At 36.7% G+C, this 21245-nt stretch overlaps 1 protein-coding gene across 1 annotated transcript in view; it reads right to left on the reverse strand.

The window, feature by feature from the left end:
* The window catches only part of LARS1 (leucyl-tRNA synthetase 1), a 66953-nt gene that overhangs the window by 32249 nt on the left and 13459 nt on the right, over positions 1-21245 (reverse strand). Inside the window, exons 6-15 of the mRNA XM_059062811.2 lie at positions 20943-21104; positions 20196-20308; positions 14161-14224; positions 12147-12214; positions 11802-12027; positions 9192-9279; positions 9033-9109; positions 4097-4150; positions 3197-3337; positions 1364-1441 (exon numbers count right to left, since the gene is read on the reverse strand). Coding sequence (XP_058918794.1) covers positions 1364-1441; positions 3197-3337; positions 4097-4150; positions 9033-9109; positions 9192-9279; positions 11802-12027; positions 12147-12214; positions 14161-14224; positions 20196-20308; positions 20943-21104 — 1071 coding nt within the window. The remainder of the gene's footprint in view (positions 1-1363; positions 1442-3196; positions 3338-4096; positions 4151-9032; positions 9110-9191; positions 9280-11801; positions 12028-12146; positions 12215-14160; positions 14225-20195; positions 20309-20942; positions 21105-21245) is intronic.

Here is a 21245-nt window from a genome sequence, read left to right on the forward strand (position 1 = left end):
TGGGTAATGGCCTTCAAATTTTTAAGGGAAAATTATTTCCAACCCAGAATCCTACACCCAGGCATTCAAGTATGAGGACAGAATAAAGATACTTCAGACATGGAAGGTCACAAAAATTTACCTTCCAGGCACCCTTTTTGGGGAACACTACTAGAGGCAGAGCATCACCAAAACAAGAAAGTAAATAAGAAAGAAGAAGCCATGGGAGCAAGGAAACAGCAGATCTAACTCAAAAGAAGCAAAGGAAATCCTAAGTAATGGTGGAGGAACATCCCAGATGACATCTGTGCATACCTACAGTACGCAAACTGTGTGGATAATTACAACAGGCCAGAAGGCTCTGGGAGAACTTTCTCTAAGATGTAAACAACAGCATACTCATATGTTTGAATGTACTGAGAGGAGAAATATACAGTTGGGACAGAGTTTGGGGATGAAGTATTGATAACTGTATTTAAAAGTAAGAAAAGTGGAGGGGGAAAAAAAGGCAGTTATTAACTCCAGGGAAAACCAAAAGCTAGGGAAGAGAAGTTCTCATTGTATACTACATTATGGATCAGCCATGTCTCAAAAACATACACACTGACTACTGCTCTAACATAAGTTATAATATACCTATACTAGGAAGATGGGGGGTGGAGAAGTGTATACAAATGCAAGGTTAGAGGAAGACACAGGTTGGAGAAGAGTTAAATCTTGATCTTCCACAGTAGGAAGTCTATGGCTGATGGTTAAAATTGAAAATTTTTAAAATTACACAAGTATTTAGATTAGAGATCTATAAGAGAGGCAGAGGTCAATACTAAAAGAAATAACTAAAAGAGATGGAAGTAAGCCTGTCCAAGGAAGAGAAATTTAAGAGAATGTGGAAGGATGGAGAGGAAATTGCTGCTTTTTAATTTTAATAAGACTTAACAAATCATTGTCTCTCTGTATTATGGGTATACATAACTGTCAAAAATAAAAATTCAATTTTAAAAGTTAAGTAGTTAAGTAACTCAACAGAAAAAAGTTACAACAAAAATGAAGAGGGGAAAAAAGGATGAAAGTAAAAAGTAAAGTACTACATAAAGAATTGTCAACTACCAGTACCTCGAATGGTTACTGCCAGGAAGCATCACTAAAATTCTGTATGTGATTTGTACATGCCAACTTTAGAACACTATCTTCATCAACATTACAGGTGGGATGTTCAAGTTAAATGAATTGCTAAATAGGTCTCCAATTTTATATATAAACAAAATTATATCTTTAATATAGCTCCAGGTTCTACTACAAAACTCACTGCTAAGTAACATTGTAAAGTCTATTAACTGAAAGCTCTTCTCCTAAAACAGCCTTCAGAGGATAGCCTATTACATACAGTGTCAATCATCTTGTTTTTAATAGTCTTCTTTACATCTTGGACCTTCTGTCCCTTAAATCCATCCACCACCATTACCTAAAAGGATGAGAAGTAGGGAAAAAGCACATACAATTAAAATTTGCTTTGGGTGCCCCCCTCTAGAATTTTCCCTAACTAAATTTACTTCCACACACAACCAAAATATTTTTAGTGTGAAATTTATCACATTTAGAACCATAAATTTTTATTTTGGCACAGCTTGGACAGCTAATATTTACAACATACTTGTTTTTCTTTCAGTATAACTAGGATAAGTATTATGAACACAATTAGAAAGAAAAGCTCACTTCCTTCCCACTTCTCAGGTTTCCATGTGAAGAGAATTCCTCTACCCTAACTCACATCATTCCTGAAGGCTTTAGGAGAAGGAACTGAGCAAATGCAACTCGGCCCCACTTAGGCTTCTCTTTTCAACTCTGCCTGTTGCCAGCAAGCATTCTCCTTTGCTTGCCCATGTGATAAACTTGGCTCTTTGAGGAAGGCCTACTGTTTTTCAACTCTGCCTTTTACGTAGTGGGGAGATTTAATTCTAGGGCAAAGTAATGACTTGCCCGTTGATGTCACAGAGCAAAGTCACAATCCCCTTCCAGCTGATACTCTGACCTCCATCTATCTGACTCCTGTTGACTCTCTCAAATAGTTTCTTTTTTTTTTTTTTTGCCACACTGTGTGACATGTGGGATTGGGGGTTTTAGTTCCCTGACCAGGGACTGAAATTGGGCCCTCAGCAATGAGAGTGCCGAGTCCTAACCACTGGACCACCAGGGAATTCTTAATAGTTTCTATCTTAAGTGGAAAAGACACGTGTTCTTTTTTCTGCCCCAATTCTCTAACATACCAAAATGCTTCATATCTACTTAATTCATCATTATGAAATTATAGTTATTGGTCATTATGGCACAGGGGTTAAAAGCACAAATCTTAGAGCCAAGATGCCTAGTCTGAGTCCCAGTTCTGCCTCTACCTGGCTATCTGGCTGCTCTTAGGTAAAATACTTAATCTCTTAGTGCCTCAATTTCCTCATCCATAAATCTGGAATAAGTGCCTACTTCACAAGGTTATTTTGAGATATAAGTAAGTTAATATGTAAATGCTCTATAAGTGTTGGCTTTTACTGTCATCCAAAACGTGTAAGTTACTTTTAAAAAGGACATATAACCAATTCTTGGTTATCCAGAGAAATGAAAGTAAAGGTAAAAATAAAGAACTTCTCACTTACAGCCTTAAAAATCTTCATTTCAACCTCAAGTCACTAGCAACTTGGTTGGGTTTTTACTTTCTCTAGCCTCATCTTCTTTCCATGGCTATGTAAGCCATGTTAACATATGCACAATTGAGGAGAAAAAGAGAGGTTCACAACTTGTCTGTTGTGCTAACGTGGCATGGAATAGGCGTTAACAAGTAAATTAATGAACTGAATGAAACTGCTTATTTAAAATATGAACTCCACAATTAAGAGAGCAAAAGAAGGGACCAGGTATGGTCCATGCAATAAACTTGGAATTTATTGTATAATAATATGAACTGACTTTAAGTATCTTCTCAAGAAATTCACTCAGAGATTAGAGGGCACAAAAATGGAATTTCCGTAAATACTATTGGACCAAAATAGATTAAAAAAATAAATTTGGAAATAGAAGAACACAATCTTATAGTAATCCCTTCTGAAAACAGGATAGAACTGAAATAATATTGAATTTTTCTATAGTTTTTTTCTAAACCACTAAGAAGAAAATCACAGAGCATGGAGTAAGTAAATCAAATAAAAATGATAACAAAATTATTACTTACACCATCATAAAAGCCTCTTAGGTATAATTTCTCCTTTGCTTCTGCAAGTTTTTCTCGGTCATTCTGGCTCTGAACTTTCAACTCATCACACATGGTTACAGCAGAAAGCTGTCCAAAACCTGGAATTTCAATGACTGGCACCTGCAAAAAAGAGCAATGTCAGAACTTATTCACAATGAATAAACACAAAAACAGCCCTAAAGGCATGGTCCTTTTGCCTCTACTGTCCAATGAAGTCACTTCAGATTTTATATATCATTAGGGCAGTGTCACACATTAGGGACTAACATCCAGATGTGAATTTGTCTTCCTACTCTCCATAGGAACCCCCCGAATTCTCTGCACCAACCCCTGCACTGTCCCTCCCTCACTACATACATACTTTCCCCAGCTCTCAACCCCACACTAGCACATAATTAACTAAATAATGTTGAAACTAGCAAAATGCTGTAAACAACTAAATTTATGGATGGTCTTATTTCTGGTTTATGTTAAGTCTTCCGGATTCTTCATGAAAATTATTCACTATTAATTTAAATTTTTTTTCTTCTGCAGATACTAATATGAAAACATAAACATTCATGAGTAATATGGCAAAATTTTGTCTTTAGAAGCCTGGAAATTGGCCACATTAGAAAATAAGCTACTATAAAATTGGTAATGCTAAAAGGCTATTTGTTTGTTTCAGAATTACAGGTGCTAAGAAAATGCCTATTGTTGGTTTTTCTTTTGCTCTTATCCACCACAGCAGATATCACGTTAAAGCAAATCAACTCTTAAACACCCTCTTATTTCATACTCTACCAATTATTTAATTCTGTGACAAGTAAAGTGTTAGCTGTTCTTTTTTTCTCTAATAAAGAAATGGCTATTAATATTCTGAATCATCTATGTACTCACAGGCTCAAATGGCAAGACCATGTCATCTTTAATTCCATATTTTGCTCGTAAAGCCTACAAAAAAATTGGAAGTTAATATTAATGATCAATACTTCACTGGTGCAATAAGTCCCCTACATATGAACGAGTTCTGTTCCCAGAGCACATTCATAAGTCCAATTTGTTCGTAAGTCCAACAAAGTTACCCTAGGTACCCAATTAACACAATCAGTTATACAGTACTGTACTATAATAGGTTTATAATACTTTTCACACAAATAATACATACTAGACAAACAAACACAAAAAATAAAGAAAACATTTTTAATCTTACAGTACAGTACCTTGAAAAGTATATTATGGTAGTACTGTACAACAGCTGGCATACAGGGGCTGGCATCAAGTGAACAGGCAAGAAGAGTTACTGACTGGAGGAGGGACAGGAGGTGGGAGTGGTAGAGCTTAAGGATCATCAGCAACAGGACACGGAGGGCAAGCTGCGATTTCACTCATGCCTAACACTGATGGATGGCCCAGGTTCTGGTTCCTTGCTGGAACCAGATGCACATTCGCATCTTTCAAAGTTCACAACTTGAAGGTTCATATGTAGGGGACTTACTGTATAATCATTAAGAGAAGCACCCTCCAAACTTTTTAAAACTATATTTGTTCTTCCCTCCATAGAGAGCAATTTTTTAATTCTACAAAATATCTCAAGAAGTGACGTATGATTTTAAAAAACTAAACAGTTTAAGTTAGAGTGAATGACTTAAATGATGAAACTGTACAGCCAAAAGCAAAAATTCACACATACACACACCCCACTTAAAATGAGGTTCATATTCCAGGTTGCAATGAAAATGTGAATATCAGAAAATTTTTCTCAAACCTTTTTTTCAGAAGTTTTATGAAATCCATCACATCAACAGGTTAAAAAAGAATAATCACACAATCATATCAACAGATGAAAAAAAGTATTTGGCCAAATCCAATACCTAGTCAAGATAAAAACTCTCAGTAAACTACAATAGAAGAAGATTTTCTCAACTTGGTAAAGACTATGTATAAAAAAAACCTACAGCTAGGGAATTACCTGGTGGTCCAGTAGTTAGGACTCCACACTTTCAATGCTGGGGGGCAGGGTTCAATCCCTGGTCAGGGAACTAAGATCCCACAAGCCACGCAGCGCGGCCAAAGAATAAAACAAACAGACAAAACCAACCTACAGCTAAAATCATACTTGATGATTTTCAAAAAATTCAAAGCTTTCCCACTAAGATCAGACACAACACATATCCCCTCTCACCAATCCTTTTTTTTTTTTTTTGCAGTACATGGGCCTCTCACTGTTGTGGCCTCTCCTGTTGAGGAGTACAGGCTCCGGACGCGCAAGCTCAGCGGCCATGGCTCACGGGCTTAGCCACTCCGCAGCATGTGGGATCTTCCCAGACTGGGGCACGAACCCGTGTCCCCTACATCGGCAAGCAGACTCTCAACCACTGTGCCACTAGGGCAACACTCCTTTTCAACGTCATAACGAATGCTCTTGGTAATTAAATAAGGCAAGAAAAGAAAAGGTATACAGACTGGGAAGGAAGACAAAACTGTCTTTGTTTGCAGATAGCATGATCATCTATATAGAAAATCCAAAAGAATCAACAAAAAAACGTCCTGGAACTAATAGGTAATTATAGAAAGGTTGCAGGATACATGGCTAAAACACAAAATTCAATGGTGTTCCTATATACCAACAATTAACAAGTGGAACTTGAAATTAAAAACACAATACCATTTATATTAGTAACCCCCAAAATTAAATACAGTTGCCCCTTCAACAACATGGGGGTTAGTGGTGCCAACTACCCCAAGCAGTCAAAAATCTGCATATATCTTTAGTCAGACCACTGTATCCGTGTTCCACATCTGCAAATTCAAACAACCACAGATCACCTGGTACTGTAGTACACATTTGTTGAAAAAAGACTTATAAATGGACCTGCACAGTTCAAACCTGTGTTGTTCAATTGCACTTAGGTACAAAACTAACAATGTAAACGTAAGATATGAGGAAAACTACAAAACTCTGATGAACAGTATCAAAGAAGAAGCTGAATAAATGGAGAGATATTCCATGTTCAAGGATTAGAAGACATAATGTTGTCAAGATGTCAGTTCTTTTCAACTTAACCAACAGATTCAATACACTCTCTATCAAAATTCACGCCAGTTACTTTATGGACATCAACGAACTGATTCCAAAGTTTACATGGAGAGGAATAAGCCCCAGGATAGCCAACTCAATATAAAAGAAGAATAAAATTGGAAGACTGACACTGTCTAACTTCAAGATTTACTTATAGTAAAGTTATAATAACCAAGATAGTGTGATGCTGGCAAAAGAATAGACAGATAGATCAATGGAACATAACAGAGAGCCCAGAAAGAGACCCTCATAAATACAGTCAACTGATCTTTGACAAAGGAGCAAAGGCAATACAATGGAGCAAAAACAGTCTCTTCAACAAATGTTACTGGAACAACTGGACATCCACAAGCAAAAAAATGAATTTAGACACAGACCTGACACTCAACACAAAAATTAACACAAAACAGATCATGGACCTAGATGTAAAACACAAAACTATAAAACTCCTAGAAGATAACACAGGAAAAAAACCTAAATGTCCATGGGTATGGTGATGCCTTTTTAGATACAACACCAAAGACATAATCTATGAAAGAAATCAATGATAAGCTGGACTTCATTAAAACTAAAAATTTCTTCTCTGCAAAAGACAACATCAAGAGAATTGAAAGACAAACCACACACTGAGAAAAAATATTTGCAAAAAACGCATCTGATAAAGGACTCAAATATACAAAGAACTCTTAAAACTCAACAATAAGAAAACAAACAACCTGATTTAAAAAATAAGGCTTTCAGGAGCAGGTTCTGGGGAAGGAGTGGCAGGTACAATGTTGGGCCATGAAAGTGGCGAGGAGAAGCCCCTGAAGCACCCCAAGAAAGCAAGCCAAGGAGATGGACAAGGAAGATAAGGCATTCAAGCAGAAACAGAAAGAGGAGCAGAAGAAACTCAAGGAGCTAAAAGCGAAGGCCATGGGGAAAGGCACCCCTGGCCACAGGTGTTATTAAAAATTCTGGCAAAACGTGAGCTGTTCCTTGTGTTTGAGGCAATGATGATCCTAATTCCATTCCTGTTTAAACATCTGGACTCCCTGCCATAGTATCTGTTGCCACTTATAGCTAGAATGAAGTGTTGTCTTGGAGCCTATTGTACATTTAATAAACTTTTGTTAAAAAAAAAATCATACAGTGGCTCATCTTGTCTTTAGTTCTTCTCAGCCATTTCTATGTTAGCTATGAGATCTGCATAAACCCAGCCCAGAAGCCTGCCAAAATGTGTTCTTAAGTCTTTGTTCTATCCTGAATTCTGTACCACCTGGAATTAAAACAACTCATCTGAAAAAAATAAATACGTAAATAAGCCAAAGACCTTAACAGGCAAAACTCACCAAAGAAAATACACAGATGGCAAACATGCATATGAAAAGACACTCCACAACATCTGCCATCAAGAATATGCAAAATAAAACAATGAGATATGACTACACACCAATTACAATGGCCAAAATCTGGAAAACTGACAATACCAAATGCTGACAAGGATGTGGAGCAAGAGGAACTCTCATACATTGCTGGTAAGAATGCAAAATGGTACAGCCACTTTGGAAGACAGTTTGGTGGTTTCTTACAAAATTACACATACTTTTACCATATGATCCAGCAATTGCACTCCTTGGTATTTACACAAAAGAGTTGTCTATACAATATCCTGCACACGGATGTTTCCAGCAGCTTTACTCATAACTGCCAACACTTGTTAGCAACCAAGATGTTCTTCATCAGATGAATAAATAAATGTACATCCAGACAACAGAATATTATTAGTGCTAAAAAGAAATATGCTATCAAGCTATGAAAAGACATGAAAAACCTTAAATACATATTGCTAATTGAAAGAAAATCTAAGAAGGCTACATACTATATGATTCCAACTATATGACTTTCTGGAAAGGTAAACTATGGTGACAATTAAAAAGATCAGTGGGGACTTCCCTGGTGGTCCAGTGGTTAAGACTCCACACTCCCAACGCAGGGGGCCAGGGTTTGATCCCTGGTCAGGGAACTAGATCCCACATGCTGCAACGAAGATCACACGTGTCGCAACTAAGACCCGGAGGGAGGGAGGGAGGAAGGAAGGGAGGGATCAGTGGTTGCCAGGGGTGGGAGGGAGGAGAGACGAATAAAAAGAGCACAGAGGATTTTTAAGGCAGTGAAAATCTTCTGTGTATTATAATGATGAACACATGTCATTATACATTTGTCCAAACCCACAAAATGTACAACACCAAGAGTGAACCCTAAGGTAAACTACGCACTTTGGGTGATTATGATGTGTCAATGTAGGTTCATCTTCAGAAAAAAAAAAAAAAAGTATCACTCTGGTGAGTGAAAATAATAATGGGGAAGGCTATGCAGGTGTTGAAGCAGGGGGTATATGGGAAATCTCTGTACCTTCCTCTCGATTTTTATTATGAACCTAAAACTACTCTAAAAAAATAAGTCTTAAAAAAAAGATTCTATGAGGACTTCCCTGGCAGTCCAGTGGTTAAGACTTCACACTTACACTGCAGCAGGGCGTGGGTTCGATCCTTGGTCAGAGAACTAAGATCCCACATGCCACACAGCACAGCCAAAAAAAAAAATTCTATAAATTTTACATCGATATTTAAAATTCAAATCATAGAAACAGGTTAAAGGTAGCATTTCAAAGATACATGCATAGCTTTTTAGCCTAATCCAATAATTAGTTCAGTGGTACCTAACCAATGAGATGATGAAGAGGAAATACGAACATGAATCACAGATACTCACTTGCTTTTTCTTTAAGTCTCTGAAAGCAGCAAAATCATCAGGAGAGTCAGAAGGAACACTTGTGACCACACCAGTACCTTATAAAAGAAAATGTAGAATTAACTAATATAACCAGAATATGCTTCCCAAAGAATTTCTAGAACGAAATAAACTCTTTACCTTTATCCTCCTTGATGGTGAGCATTGGGAGAACATAGATCACCTTATAGGATGTTAAAGGCGCAGAAAGTGATGCACCAAGAATATCCTATGTAAGAAAAAGATCAGCATAAAGCAGAAGTAACTTATTCTAATCATTAAAATTTAAAACAATGTTAACATTTTAAGCCTTGAGAAGCTAATAATCAACAACACTCATTCTTTCATACCTACTAGACTAAAAATAATTGAAAATAATTATAATACCCAAATCTTGCAAGGTTGTGAGGAAATTACTACACTTATACATTGCTTGAGGAAAACAATATAGGAATCCAACTTGGACCCAGCAATCCAATCCTAGGAATTTACCTCAAAGGAAAAAGAATTATTTTTTCTTTGAGAATCTCCCCAATGCTGTGTTAACTACATTAGCAAAACCTGGAAACAACTAAAACTTTAAATGATAAAAACATCACTTAATAAAATATGAAACATCAACAAGATAGAATACTGTATCTCTATTTTAAATGATAATTAGGAAGACAAACTGAATTGAAAAGAGGTATCTTAAAAGAAAAAATCAGAAGATCGTATAATATTGGACCCATATTCTCATATATCAACAAACAGCTTGTGGGGCTTCCCCGGCAGTCCAGTGGTTAAGACTCCATGCTTCCAATGCAGGGAGCTCAGGTTCAATCCCTGGTTAGGGAACTAAGATCCCACATGCCGCTCAGCACAGCCAAAAAAAAAAAAAAAAAAAACCACAAACAGCTTGCAGCTGCTTGTTTACCTAAGGAATGCACTTTTCAATTCCATATAGTTCCCACCCTTCCACTTTATTCATATACATAAGCTGCTTATGGAACTTACAGTCATATAGGATAAAGGCTAAATATCATAATAGCCTTAAAGGTTGAAAGCTATTTTTAAATTTATACCACCCATTTTCCTCATTCCAGAATCTGCTCAAATTAACATGGAAAAAATTTGCATTTAAGAACAGGAAAAAAATTGTGTCATTAATATTGTTCCTAAAAACTTCTCAGACAGAACTCTAACATCAGAAACTAATAAGATGTAACAGCACTGCTTATAATAGAAGAAACAATTCAACTACCCATTACAGAGAATCATTAAACAATTTGTGGTACAGACAAACAACAGAATGCTGTGTAACAGTAAAAAATAAGAACAAAGGGAATTCCTTGGAGGTTCAGTGGTTAGGACTCTGTGCTTTCATGCCAAGGGCCCAGGTTCAATTCCTGGTCAGGGAACTAAGATCCCTTAAGCTGCATGGCACAACCAAAAAAAAAAGAGAGAACAAAGAAGATGTTTCACTACTGATAAAATGATTACCAAATTATAGTTAAGTAAAAAAGGAAGTAAAACACACAATGGGATAAAATACATTGCCATTTGTGCGTAAAAAAGAGGGCAAAAGAATATATATATATGTATTTGCTTGTATATACATGAAATACTTCTGGAAGGATACACAAGACAGTGATTTTACTGACTGCCTATGGAAGGAGAATTGAGTGACTGGGACCAGTTTGTGTATCTTTTTGTCTTTTTTTTTTTTTTGGCCATTCTGCATAGCTTATGGGATCTTAGTTCCCCAACCAGGGATCGAACCTGGGCCCTCAGCAGTGAAATCATGGAGTCCTAACCACTGGACTGCCAGGGAATTCCCTCTTTTCATCTTGAATTTTGAGTCTTATGAATATTTAGTAATCTAGTCAAAAAATAAGTTTACAAAATAAGAAATAAACTCTCCAATTCAAAAGGAGAATTGAGATGGTATTCTACTCATCCTTTTCTTTTAAAAGATTATTTATTAAGATACCAACGATCAGCATTTACCAAACGGAATAAAACACACTCAAAAATACCAATAAGTAAATAAACTCTAAGGATAAGAGCTATGTAACCATCTAGATTTAGTTAAGATCAACCAAGACTTCCTTTTCAGAAAAAAAGCAGCTGCAATTCCACTCCAGGAATGCAGGTAATCATATTAAAAAAGTAATATAATGTCTACCACAGCTATTAAATCTCTCGGGGAGGACTGTCTGTATTTTTCAACCAGATAGTTACTGAGCTGCAATGTAAGATTCAAAAATACTATTTTACTGATATGGTCACACAATGAATACGCCACAGCAATTTAAAAAAAAAAGAACAAACTACTCCTACACACAACATGGAAAAAGTATAGTCTGTACTTTTTTGTGTTTAGCTTCTTTTAGCCAAAGAAGCTAAACACAAAAAAGTACAGACTATACAATTCCACTGTGTAAAGTTCAAGAAGAGCAACTAATCTTTGGTGACTGAAGTCAAGGCAGTAGTTACCTCTGCAGGAGCAGGCTGAGCAGTGATGTGAAATGGACATGACAGCACTTTCTGCAGTGCTGGAACTGTTCTATACCTTGATTTGGGTGGTGCTTACATGACTGTATACACATTTGAAAACGCACCAAAAATACACACATTTAAGACTTAACACATTTGACCGCAACGTGTACCTCAATTAAAATGTTTTTTTTAATGTTCTTTTCTCAAGCTTCATTTTTGACATTTTCCTCTAAATTCATGCACTAAAATAAAGTCTGCTACCCAACTTACCTCTCCCATTAACTCTTTAACAACAGGCACCACTCCGTTGTCCTTGGTAAAGCCCTGGTATGACATATTCCTTGCGGCTCTTTGGGTGCAAATGAAAATATCTCCATTCACTGTCTCAAATCCAATGTACTTCATATGAGGGCAAACCCAACAGTTTGTCTGTCCAAACATGGTCTCAGGTCTGAGAGTAGCAGCTACCAAAAAGATATTTTTCCCTTTCAAGCCACTAAGAAGAAAAAATATACATTTATGTGAAAAACATTATGGATTCTATCATAACTATCTGATATTTCAAAAAGATGAAGCAACAATTCTTCCACCTATTAAGGTAGGTAGCAAACCTACCTTAATTTGCATGGGTATGGCTCAAGCACTTTCAACTTGATTAAAGTATACTCCTGAGGTCCAACACCCTAAACAAAATAAAACAAAAGTTCGAGGAAGAAAGAAAGGCTTGGATTACACCTACTAATCTATGTGAGAGATTTGATTCAAATTTCTAAGATGGGTTCCTGCATTGTTAGAATAATTCTTTCTTCCAATGAAGAGACTGCCAGTGGTGTGTTGACCACATGGAAGCCTAATGTGTAAAAATGACATGAAGACCACCATCCCACCCCACACCAGACCAAAATTGATCCAAGGAGGCCCAGACTGTCCTAAGGAAGATTTGCTAAGAGCTCCCTTGAGAAGGAAGAACAGCGGGGAAAAAAAAATGAAGTGACTTGGATTAATCAGCCAAAATAGCGTTTGTCAAAATGGGAGTTAGAAGATACAACCAACATCAATCCTACAGAGCAGTCATCACAGACATACACTGGACCAGGGGTCAGATGATGAGCATTCAAAACCTAGCTTGGGCCCTTACTTGTGGCTTGACCCAAGGAGTCACAATCACTCTGAACCCTCATTTCCTCATCCGTAAAATAACTGTGCTGTGCCTCATACAGGACTGCCTGAGGAACACCTAAGATAATGATAGGAAAATGCTGTGAAAAACTATGATGTACTATTGAAATTTAGGATATTGCTACCACTAACTATATTAAAGCTTAACATAGTCAGTAAACTAGGCCTCTCTCTGAAGGCTCTCAAATCTTTCAAAATTTTGATTAACGCTCATTTCTGTCAAATAAGTCACATCATAATTGAAGGCTGATTTTGAAAGGTAGTTGCTAGACTTCAAAGGTGGTAACAAAGAATGACACACTCATAGGGACTGCAAAGTTCAGATCCTGGCATTGCTGTTGATTTACTGTGCCAAGGCTTTAGAGAAATGACTTACCCTTACTTCATTCAACTATTACAAGGAATAATATCACTAATGTGTCCTACAGGAATGTAGAACAAACTGATGTCATGCATGGCTGGAAGTACTTTGGAAATAAGTAGGCATGTGACCAAAACAAGTATAAATGGAATCTGCGTACATCAGTTAACCACATATCTCATTACCTTTCCTCATGCCCTCCTTTTAGAGCAGTGCACTCTCCAAGCAGTTCTTCTCAAACATTAGCAGGCAAATGAACCACACTGAGAACACGTTAAAAGAAAGATTCCTAGGAACCACCCCCAGAGCTTCTGATTCAGCAATCTGGGGGTGAGATTCAAGAATCTGCTTTTCTAGGATTTCCCTTGCAGTCCAGTGGTTAGGACTCTGTGCTTTCTCTACCGAGTGCCCGGGTTCAATCCCTGGTTGTGGAATCCCACAAGCCAGGCAGAGCAGCCAAAGAAACAAAACAATAACCAAAAACAAACAAACAAAAATGTGCTTTTCTAACACAAGCTGATGCAGCTGAACCTAGTGCTACTCTTGGAGTAGCAAGGTCCTCGACAATATACAGGTATCTATGATGACATTCTGCCTCTGACTTAACAGCCACCAGAGTATCATGACTATACACCTCAGCACTGAAATAAAGTGATATTTAGGTTTCTAATCTATTTCTTAAACTCTAGGCCCATATTAAGAATTATTACAATAGGGACTTCCCTGGTGGCGCAGTGGTTAAGAATCCGTCAGCCAATGAAGGGGACATGGGTTCAAGCTCTGCTCCAGGAAAATCCCACAGGCCGCACAGCAACTAAGCCCATGTGCCACAACTACTGAACCCGCATGTCAAACTAATAAATCCTGCACGCCTAGAGCTCGCACACCTAGAGCCCGTGCTGTGCAACAAAGAGAAGCCATCGCAATGAGAAGCCTGAACACCACGGCAAAGAGGAGCACCCGCTCGCCGCAATTAGAGAAAAGCCTGCACGCAGCAACAAAGACCCAACACAGCCAAAAATAAACAAATAAGTAAATTTATTTTTTTTTTAATTATTACAATAGCTACTCAATGGAACAAATAATTACCTCTCCAGTTTGTCTGTCATGATCCATACAAGGCTGTCCATCTTTTGGAGAATAAATGGTATACCTAAAAAATAAATAATAAGTGACAAATATTATTATAATGTACAAGTTTTATCCTAACATATTTGCCAGTGTTGCACCTAACCATCACAATATTTCTTTTAACTAAAACTTCTAACTGAGCAAATGTCTACATCATTTTTATGCTTTTATAGCGAGTTCTACTACCAACATAGTTATTTAATGAAAGCTTTCTGCCTTCATCATAGGTAATACCAATGAAAAATATTTACTAATCTTGGCTTTATGGTATGAAACAAAAGACTGTAAAATATAAATGTGCTTTTAAAATGAAAATAGAAGAAGGCAGACAACAGAAGCAACAAGAACTACAATCCTACAGCCTGTGGAACAAAAACCACATTCACAGAAAGACAGACAAGATGAAAAGGCAGAGGGCTATATACCAGATGAAGGAACAAGATAAAACCCCAGAAAGGGCTTCCCTGGTGGCGCAGTGGTTGAGAATCCGCCTGCCGATGCAGGGGTCACGGGTTCGTGCCCTGGTCCGGGAAGATCCCACATGCCGCGGAGCAACTAAGCCCGTGAGCCATGGCCGCTAGGCCTGCGTGTCCGGAGCCTGTGCTCCGCAACGGGAGAGGCCACAGCAGTGAGAGGCCCGCATACCACAAAAAAAAAAAAAAAAAAAAAAAAAAACCCCAGAAAAACAACAACTAAATAAAGTGGAGATAGGCAACCTTCCAGAAAAAGAATTCAGAATAATGATAGAGAAGATGATCCGGGACCTCAGAAAAAGAATGGAGGCAATGATCGAGAAGATGCAAGAAATGTTTAACAACGACCTAGAAGAATTAAAGAACAAACAAACAGAGATGAACAATACAATAAGTGAAATGAAAACTACACTAAAAGGAATCAATAGCAGAATAACTGAGGCAGAAGAACGGATAAGTGACCTGGAAGACAGAATGGTGGAATTCACTGCTACAGAACAGAATAAAGAAAAAAGAATGAAAAGAAATGAAGATAGCCTAAGAGACCTCTGAGACAACATTAAATGCAACAACATTCGCATTATAGGGGTCCGAGAAGAAGAAGAGAGAGAGAGAGAGGACCAGAGGAAATATTTGAAGAAATTATAGTCAAAAACTTCCCTAACATGGGAAAGGAAATAGCCACCCAAGTCTAGGAAATGCAGTGAGTCCCATACAGGATAAGCCCAAGGAGAAACACGCCAAGACACATAGTAATCAAATTGGCAAGATGTAAAGACAAAGAAAAATTATTGAAAGTAGCCAAGGGTAAAATGACAAATAACATACAAGGGAATTCCCATAAGGTTAACACCTGATTTCTCAGCAAAAACTCTACAAGCCAGAAGGCAGTGGCATAATAAAGTGATGAAAGGGAAGAACCTACAACCAAGATTACTCTACCCAGCAAGGATGTCATTAAGATTCGATGGAGAAGTCAAAAGCTTTACGGACAAGCAAAAGCTAAGAGAATTCAGCACCACCAAACCAGCTCTACAACAAATGCTAAAGGAACTTCTCTAAGTGGGAAACACGAGAGGAAAAGGACCAACAAAAACAAACCCAAAACAATTAAGAAAGTGGTCATAGGAACATACATATCAAAAATTACCTTAAACGGGAATGGATTAAATGCTCCAATCAAAAGACAGAGGCTTGCTGAATGGATATAAAAACAAGACCCATATATATGCTGTCTACAAGAGATCCACTTCAGACCTAAAGACACATACAGACTAAAAGTGAGGGGATGGAAAAAGATATTCCATGCAAATGGAAATCAGAAGAAAGCTGGAGTAGCAATATTCATATCAGATAAAACAGACTTTAAAATAAAGACTGTTACAAGAGACAAAGATACTACATAATGATCAAGGGATCAATCCAAGAAGATATAACAATTATAAATATATATGACCCAACATAGCAGCACCTCAATACATAAGGCAACTGCTAACAGCTCTAAAAGAGGAAATCGACAGTAACACAATAATAGTGGGGAACTTTAACACCTCACATCAATGGACAGATAATCCAAAATAAATGAGGAAACAGAAGCTTTAAATGACACAATAGACCACATAGATTCAATTGATATTTATAGGACATTCCATCCAAAAACAGCAGATTACACTTTCTTCTCAAGCGCATATGGAACATTCTCCAGGATAGATCACACCTTGGGTCACAAATCAAGCCTCAGTAAATTTAAGAAAATTGAAATCATATCAAGCATCTTTTCTGACCACAAGACTATGAGATTAGAAATGAATTACAATGAAAAAAACGTAAAAAATACAAACACATGAAGGCTAAACAATACGTTACTAAATAACCAAGAGATCACTGAAGAAATCAGAGGAAATCAAAAACTACCTAGAGACAAATGACAATGAAAACATGACGATCCAAAACCTTTGGGATGCAGCAAAAGCAGTTCTAAGAGGGAAGTTTACAGCTATACAAGCCTACCTAAAGAAACAAGAAAAACCTCATATAAACAATCTAACCTTACACCTAAAGGAACTAGAGAAAAAAGAACAAACAAAACCCAGAGTTAGCAGAAGGAAAGAAATCATACAGATCAGAGCAGAAATAAATGAAACAGGAACAAACAAAACAACAGCAAAGATCAATAAAACTAAAAGCTGGTTCTTTGAGAAAATAAACAAAATTGATAAACCGTTAGCCAGACTCATCAAGAAAAAGAGGGAGAGAACTCAAATCAATAAAATTAGAAATGAAAAAGCAAAAGTTAAAACAGACACCGCAGAAATACTAAGCATCCTAAGCGACTACTACAAGCAACTCTATGCCAATAAAATGGACAACCTGGAAGACACAGACAAATTCTTAGAAAGGTATAACCTTCCAAGACTGAACCAGGAAGAAATAGAAAATATGAACAGACCATTCACAAGTAATGAAATAGAAACTGTGATTAAAAATCTTCCAACAAATACAAGTCCAGGACCAGATAGATCGCTTCACAGGCGAATTCTATCCAACATTTAGAGAAGAGCTAACACCCATCTTTCTCAAGCTCTTCCAAAAAATTGCAGAGGAAGGAACACTACCATACTCATTCTATGAGGCCACCATCACCCTGATACCAACATCAAACAAAGATGCTACAAAAAAAGAAAATTACAGATCAATATCACTGATGAATATAGATGCAAAAATCCTCAACAAAATACTAGCAAACAGAATCCAACAACAAATTAAAAGGATCATACACCATGATCAAGTAGGATTTATCCCAGGAATGCAAGGATTCTTCAATATACGTAATCAATCAATGTGATACACCATATTAACAAACTGAAGAAAAACCATATGATCATCTCAATACATGCAAAAAAAGCTTTTGACAAAATTCAACACCCATTTATGATAAAGACTCTCCAGAAAGTGGGCATAGAGGGAACCTACCTCAACATAATAAAGGCCATATACAACAAGCCCAGAGCAAACATCATTCTCAATGGTGAAAAACTGAAAGCATTTCCTCTAAGATCAGGAACAAGACAAGGAGGTCCACTCTCACCACTAGTATTCAACATAGTTTTGGAAGTCCTAGCCATGGCAATCAGAGAAGAAAAACAAAATAAAAGGAATACAAATTGGAAAAGAAGAAGTAAAACTGTCACTGTTTGCAGATGACATGATAGTATACATAGAGAATCCTAAAGATGCCACCAGAAAACTACTAGAGCTAATCAATGAAGTTGGTAAAGTTGCAGGATACAAAATTAATGCACAGAAATCTTTCATTCCTATACACTAATGATGAAAAATCTGAAAGAGAAATTAAGGAAACACTCCCATTTACCACAGCAACAAAAAGAATACAATACCTAGGAATAAACCTACCTAGGAAGACAAAAGACCTGTATGCAGAAAGATACTGATGAAAGAAATTAAAGAGGATACCAACAGATGGAGAGACAGACCATGTTCTTGGATTGGAAGAATCAATATTGTGAAAATGACTATACTACCCAAAGCAAGCTACAGATTCAATGCAATCCCTATCAAATTACCAATGGCATTATTTACAGAACTAGAACAAAAAAATCTTAAAATCTGTATGGAGACACAAAAGACCCCGAGTAGCCAAAGCAGTCTTCAGGGAAAAAATGGAGCTAGAGGAATTAGACTCCCTGACTTCAGACTATACTACAAAGCTACAGTAATCAAGACAATATGGTACTGGCACAAAAACAGAAACACAGATCCATGGAACAAGATAGAAAGCGCAGAGATAAACCCACGCACCAATGGTCAACTATTCTACAACAAAGGAGGCATGGATATACAATGGAGAAAAGACAGTCTCTTCAATAAATAGTGCTGGGAAAACTGGATAGCTACATGTAAAAGAATGAAATTAGAACACTCCCTAACACCATACACAAAACTAAACTCAAAATGGATTTGAGACCTAAATGTAAGACTGGACACTACAAAACTCTTAGAGGAAAGCATAGGCAGAACACTCTTTGACATAAATCACAGCAAGATTTCTTTTTGATCCACCTCCTAGAGTAATGGAAATAAAAACAAAAATAAACAAATGGGACCTAATGAAACTTCAAAGCTTTTGCACAGCAAAGCAAACCATAAACAAGACAAAAAGACAACCCTTAGAATGGGAGAAAATATTTGCAAACGAATCAAAGGACAAAGGATTAATCTCCAAAATATATAAACAACTCATGCAGTTCAATATTAAAGAAACAAACAACCCAATCCAAAAATGGGCAGAAGAGCTAAATAGATATTTCTCCAAAGAAGACATACAGATGGCTAAGAAGCACATGAAAAGCTGCTCAACATCACTAATTATTAGAAAAATGCAAGTCAAAACTACAATGAGGTATCACCTCACACCAGTAAGAATGGCCATCATCAGAAAATCTACAAACAACAAATGCTGAAGAGGGAGTGGAGTAAAGAGAACCCTCTTGCACTGTTGGTGGGAATGTAAACTGATACAGCCACTATGGAGAACAGTTTGAAGGTTCCTTAGAAAACTAAAAATCCCACTACTGGGATTTTTCGCTGGGCATATGCCCAGAGAAGATTGTAATTCAAAAAGACACATGCACCCCAATATTTATTGCAGCACTATTTACAATAGCCAGGTCATGGAAGCAACCTAAATGCCCATCGACAGACGAATGGATAAAGAAGTTGTGGTACATATATACAATGGAATATTATTCAGCCATAAAAAGGAATGAAATTGGGTCGTTCGTTGAGACGTGAATGGATTTAGAGATCGTCATACAGAGTGAAGTTAAGTCAGAAAGAGAAAAACAAATATCGTATGTTAATACATATATGTGGAGCCTAGAAAAATGGTACAGATGAACCGGTTTGCAGGGCAGAAGTTGAGACAGAGATGTAGAGAACAAACGTATGGACACCAAGTGGGGAAAGCCCCGGGGTGGTGGTGTGCTAAATTGGGCGATTGGGATTGACATGTACACACTGATGTGTATAAAATGGATGACTAATAAGAACCTGCTGTATAAAAAAATAAATAAAATCAAAATTAAAATTTTTTAAAAAACAATTGCAAATAGCTTTTGCAAATAGCTTTTAATCAATCCATATAATCAAGGAAGAACTTTATAGAAGATTTTATAGAGCAAAAAGATAAACTAAAACACAAATAAAATTAATTTTCTATTTGGCTAGAATACTTAAGAGAATCTTTAGCGAGACCATAAGAGAGAATCTTTAGTGAGACCCCTATTCTCCCTGGTTCTATTTGTCACAAACACTAAGCAGCTCAGAGAAACTGAGACACCAGCCAAACAAAAAGGAATACAAAGGAAACAAGAGGAAAAAAAAGAGAAATTATAAGAAGAAAAGATAATGGAAAAAAGTAGGCTCTGGGGCACAATGAATTATTACAATGCAGGAATTACATGATTTTTACTTTATAATACCAAAGGACAACAAACTCACCGCTTCCCAAATTTAATTTTGCTTCTTTCTCTTAATGTTAAAAACTGCCACCTGACAAATGAGTCATAGTAAGGATTAACATCAGTGGTGATGAAGGAACGACGCCAGTCTACCTACAAAAGGAGAAAGGAAAAGGTAATTTTTGAGAAATTTATATGATTTCTATGAACAGGAATTCCCATGAATCGATTATTTACTCTTCTACTCCTTATTTTCCAACTTAGAATTATATCAAAAATATCAAAAGCTAACCAAAAATTTCAAGTTCCACCTATTAAATATATATACTCATAATTATTATGTTAATTTGTGCTTAATATGTAAGTTTTTAAACACACACATTTACCTATTAAACATACAGGAATTATAATAAGTTAAGAAGGAGCATTTATATAACACCTTTATGTATCCCTAAATGTTCAAGCTATACTTGGACTTCTTCATGTCTTTTTTTTTTTTTTTAATTGTATTGAAGTATAGTTGATTTACTGTGGGCTTCTTCATATTCTTTGAATAGAATTCCTTTCTACTAATTGTTAATATATGTATATACATTCCAAAACAACGAATATTGAAGTACTTCATTGCTTACATTGAGGCCCTTGTGGTTCTAATCTGACAATAACAGTACTGAGTCATTACTGGAATATACTATTCTAAATTAAGAGGTAGTCCAAATCTCATTCAATCACACAAATATAAATGTATTTTTCATATTTCCTTAAACTCTGGGGGTGATAGGCATACCTTCAAACCCATTCTCTTCAGATCCTGAACAGCCAGTGGTGGGAAATAGTCAAGCCAATATTCTGCTTCAGAAAATTTGACTATCTCTTCATCAGACAGACCAAGGGATTTCATAATGTCCCACTGGTATTTAGAAGATCCAGCTTTAGCAGCAGCTTTACTCTGAAAATAACAGCAAAGCCAAACTCCATCAAAAAACAACTAACAACTGGTTAACAAATTCCAGGACCACAGTAATTTGAAGTGAATAATCCTATTTGGTAGTTTTTTTTAATCTAAAACAATACTGTTGACATGTCAGAA

The sequence above is a fragment of the Kogia breviceps genome, chromosome 4 (genome assembly GCF_026419965.1).
Source record: "Kogia breviceps isolate mKogBre1 chromosome 4, mKogBre1 haplotype 1, whole genome shotgun sequence".
NCBI lineage: Eukaryota > Metazoa > Chordata > Mammalia > Artiodactyla > Physeteridae > Kogia > Kogia breviceps.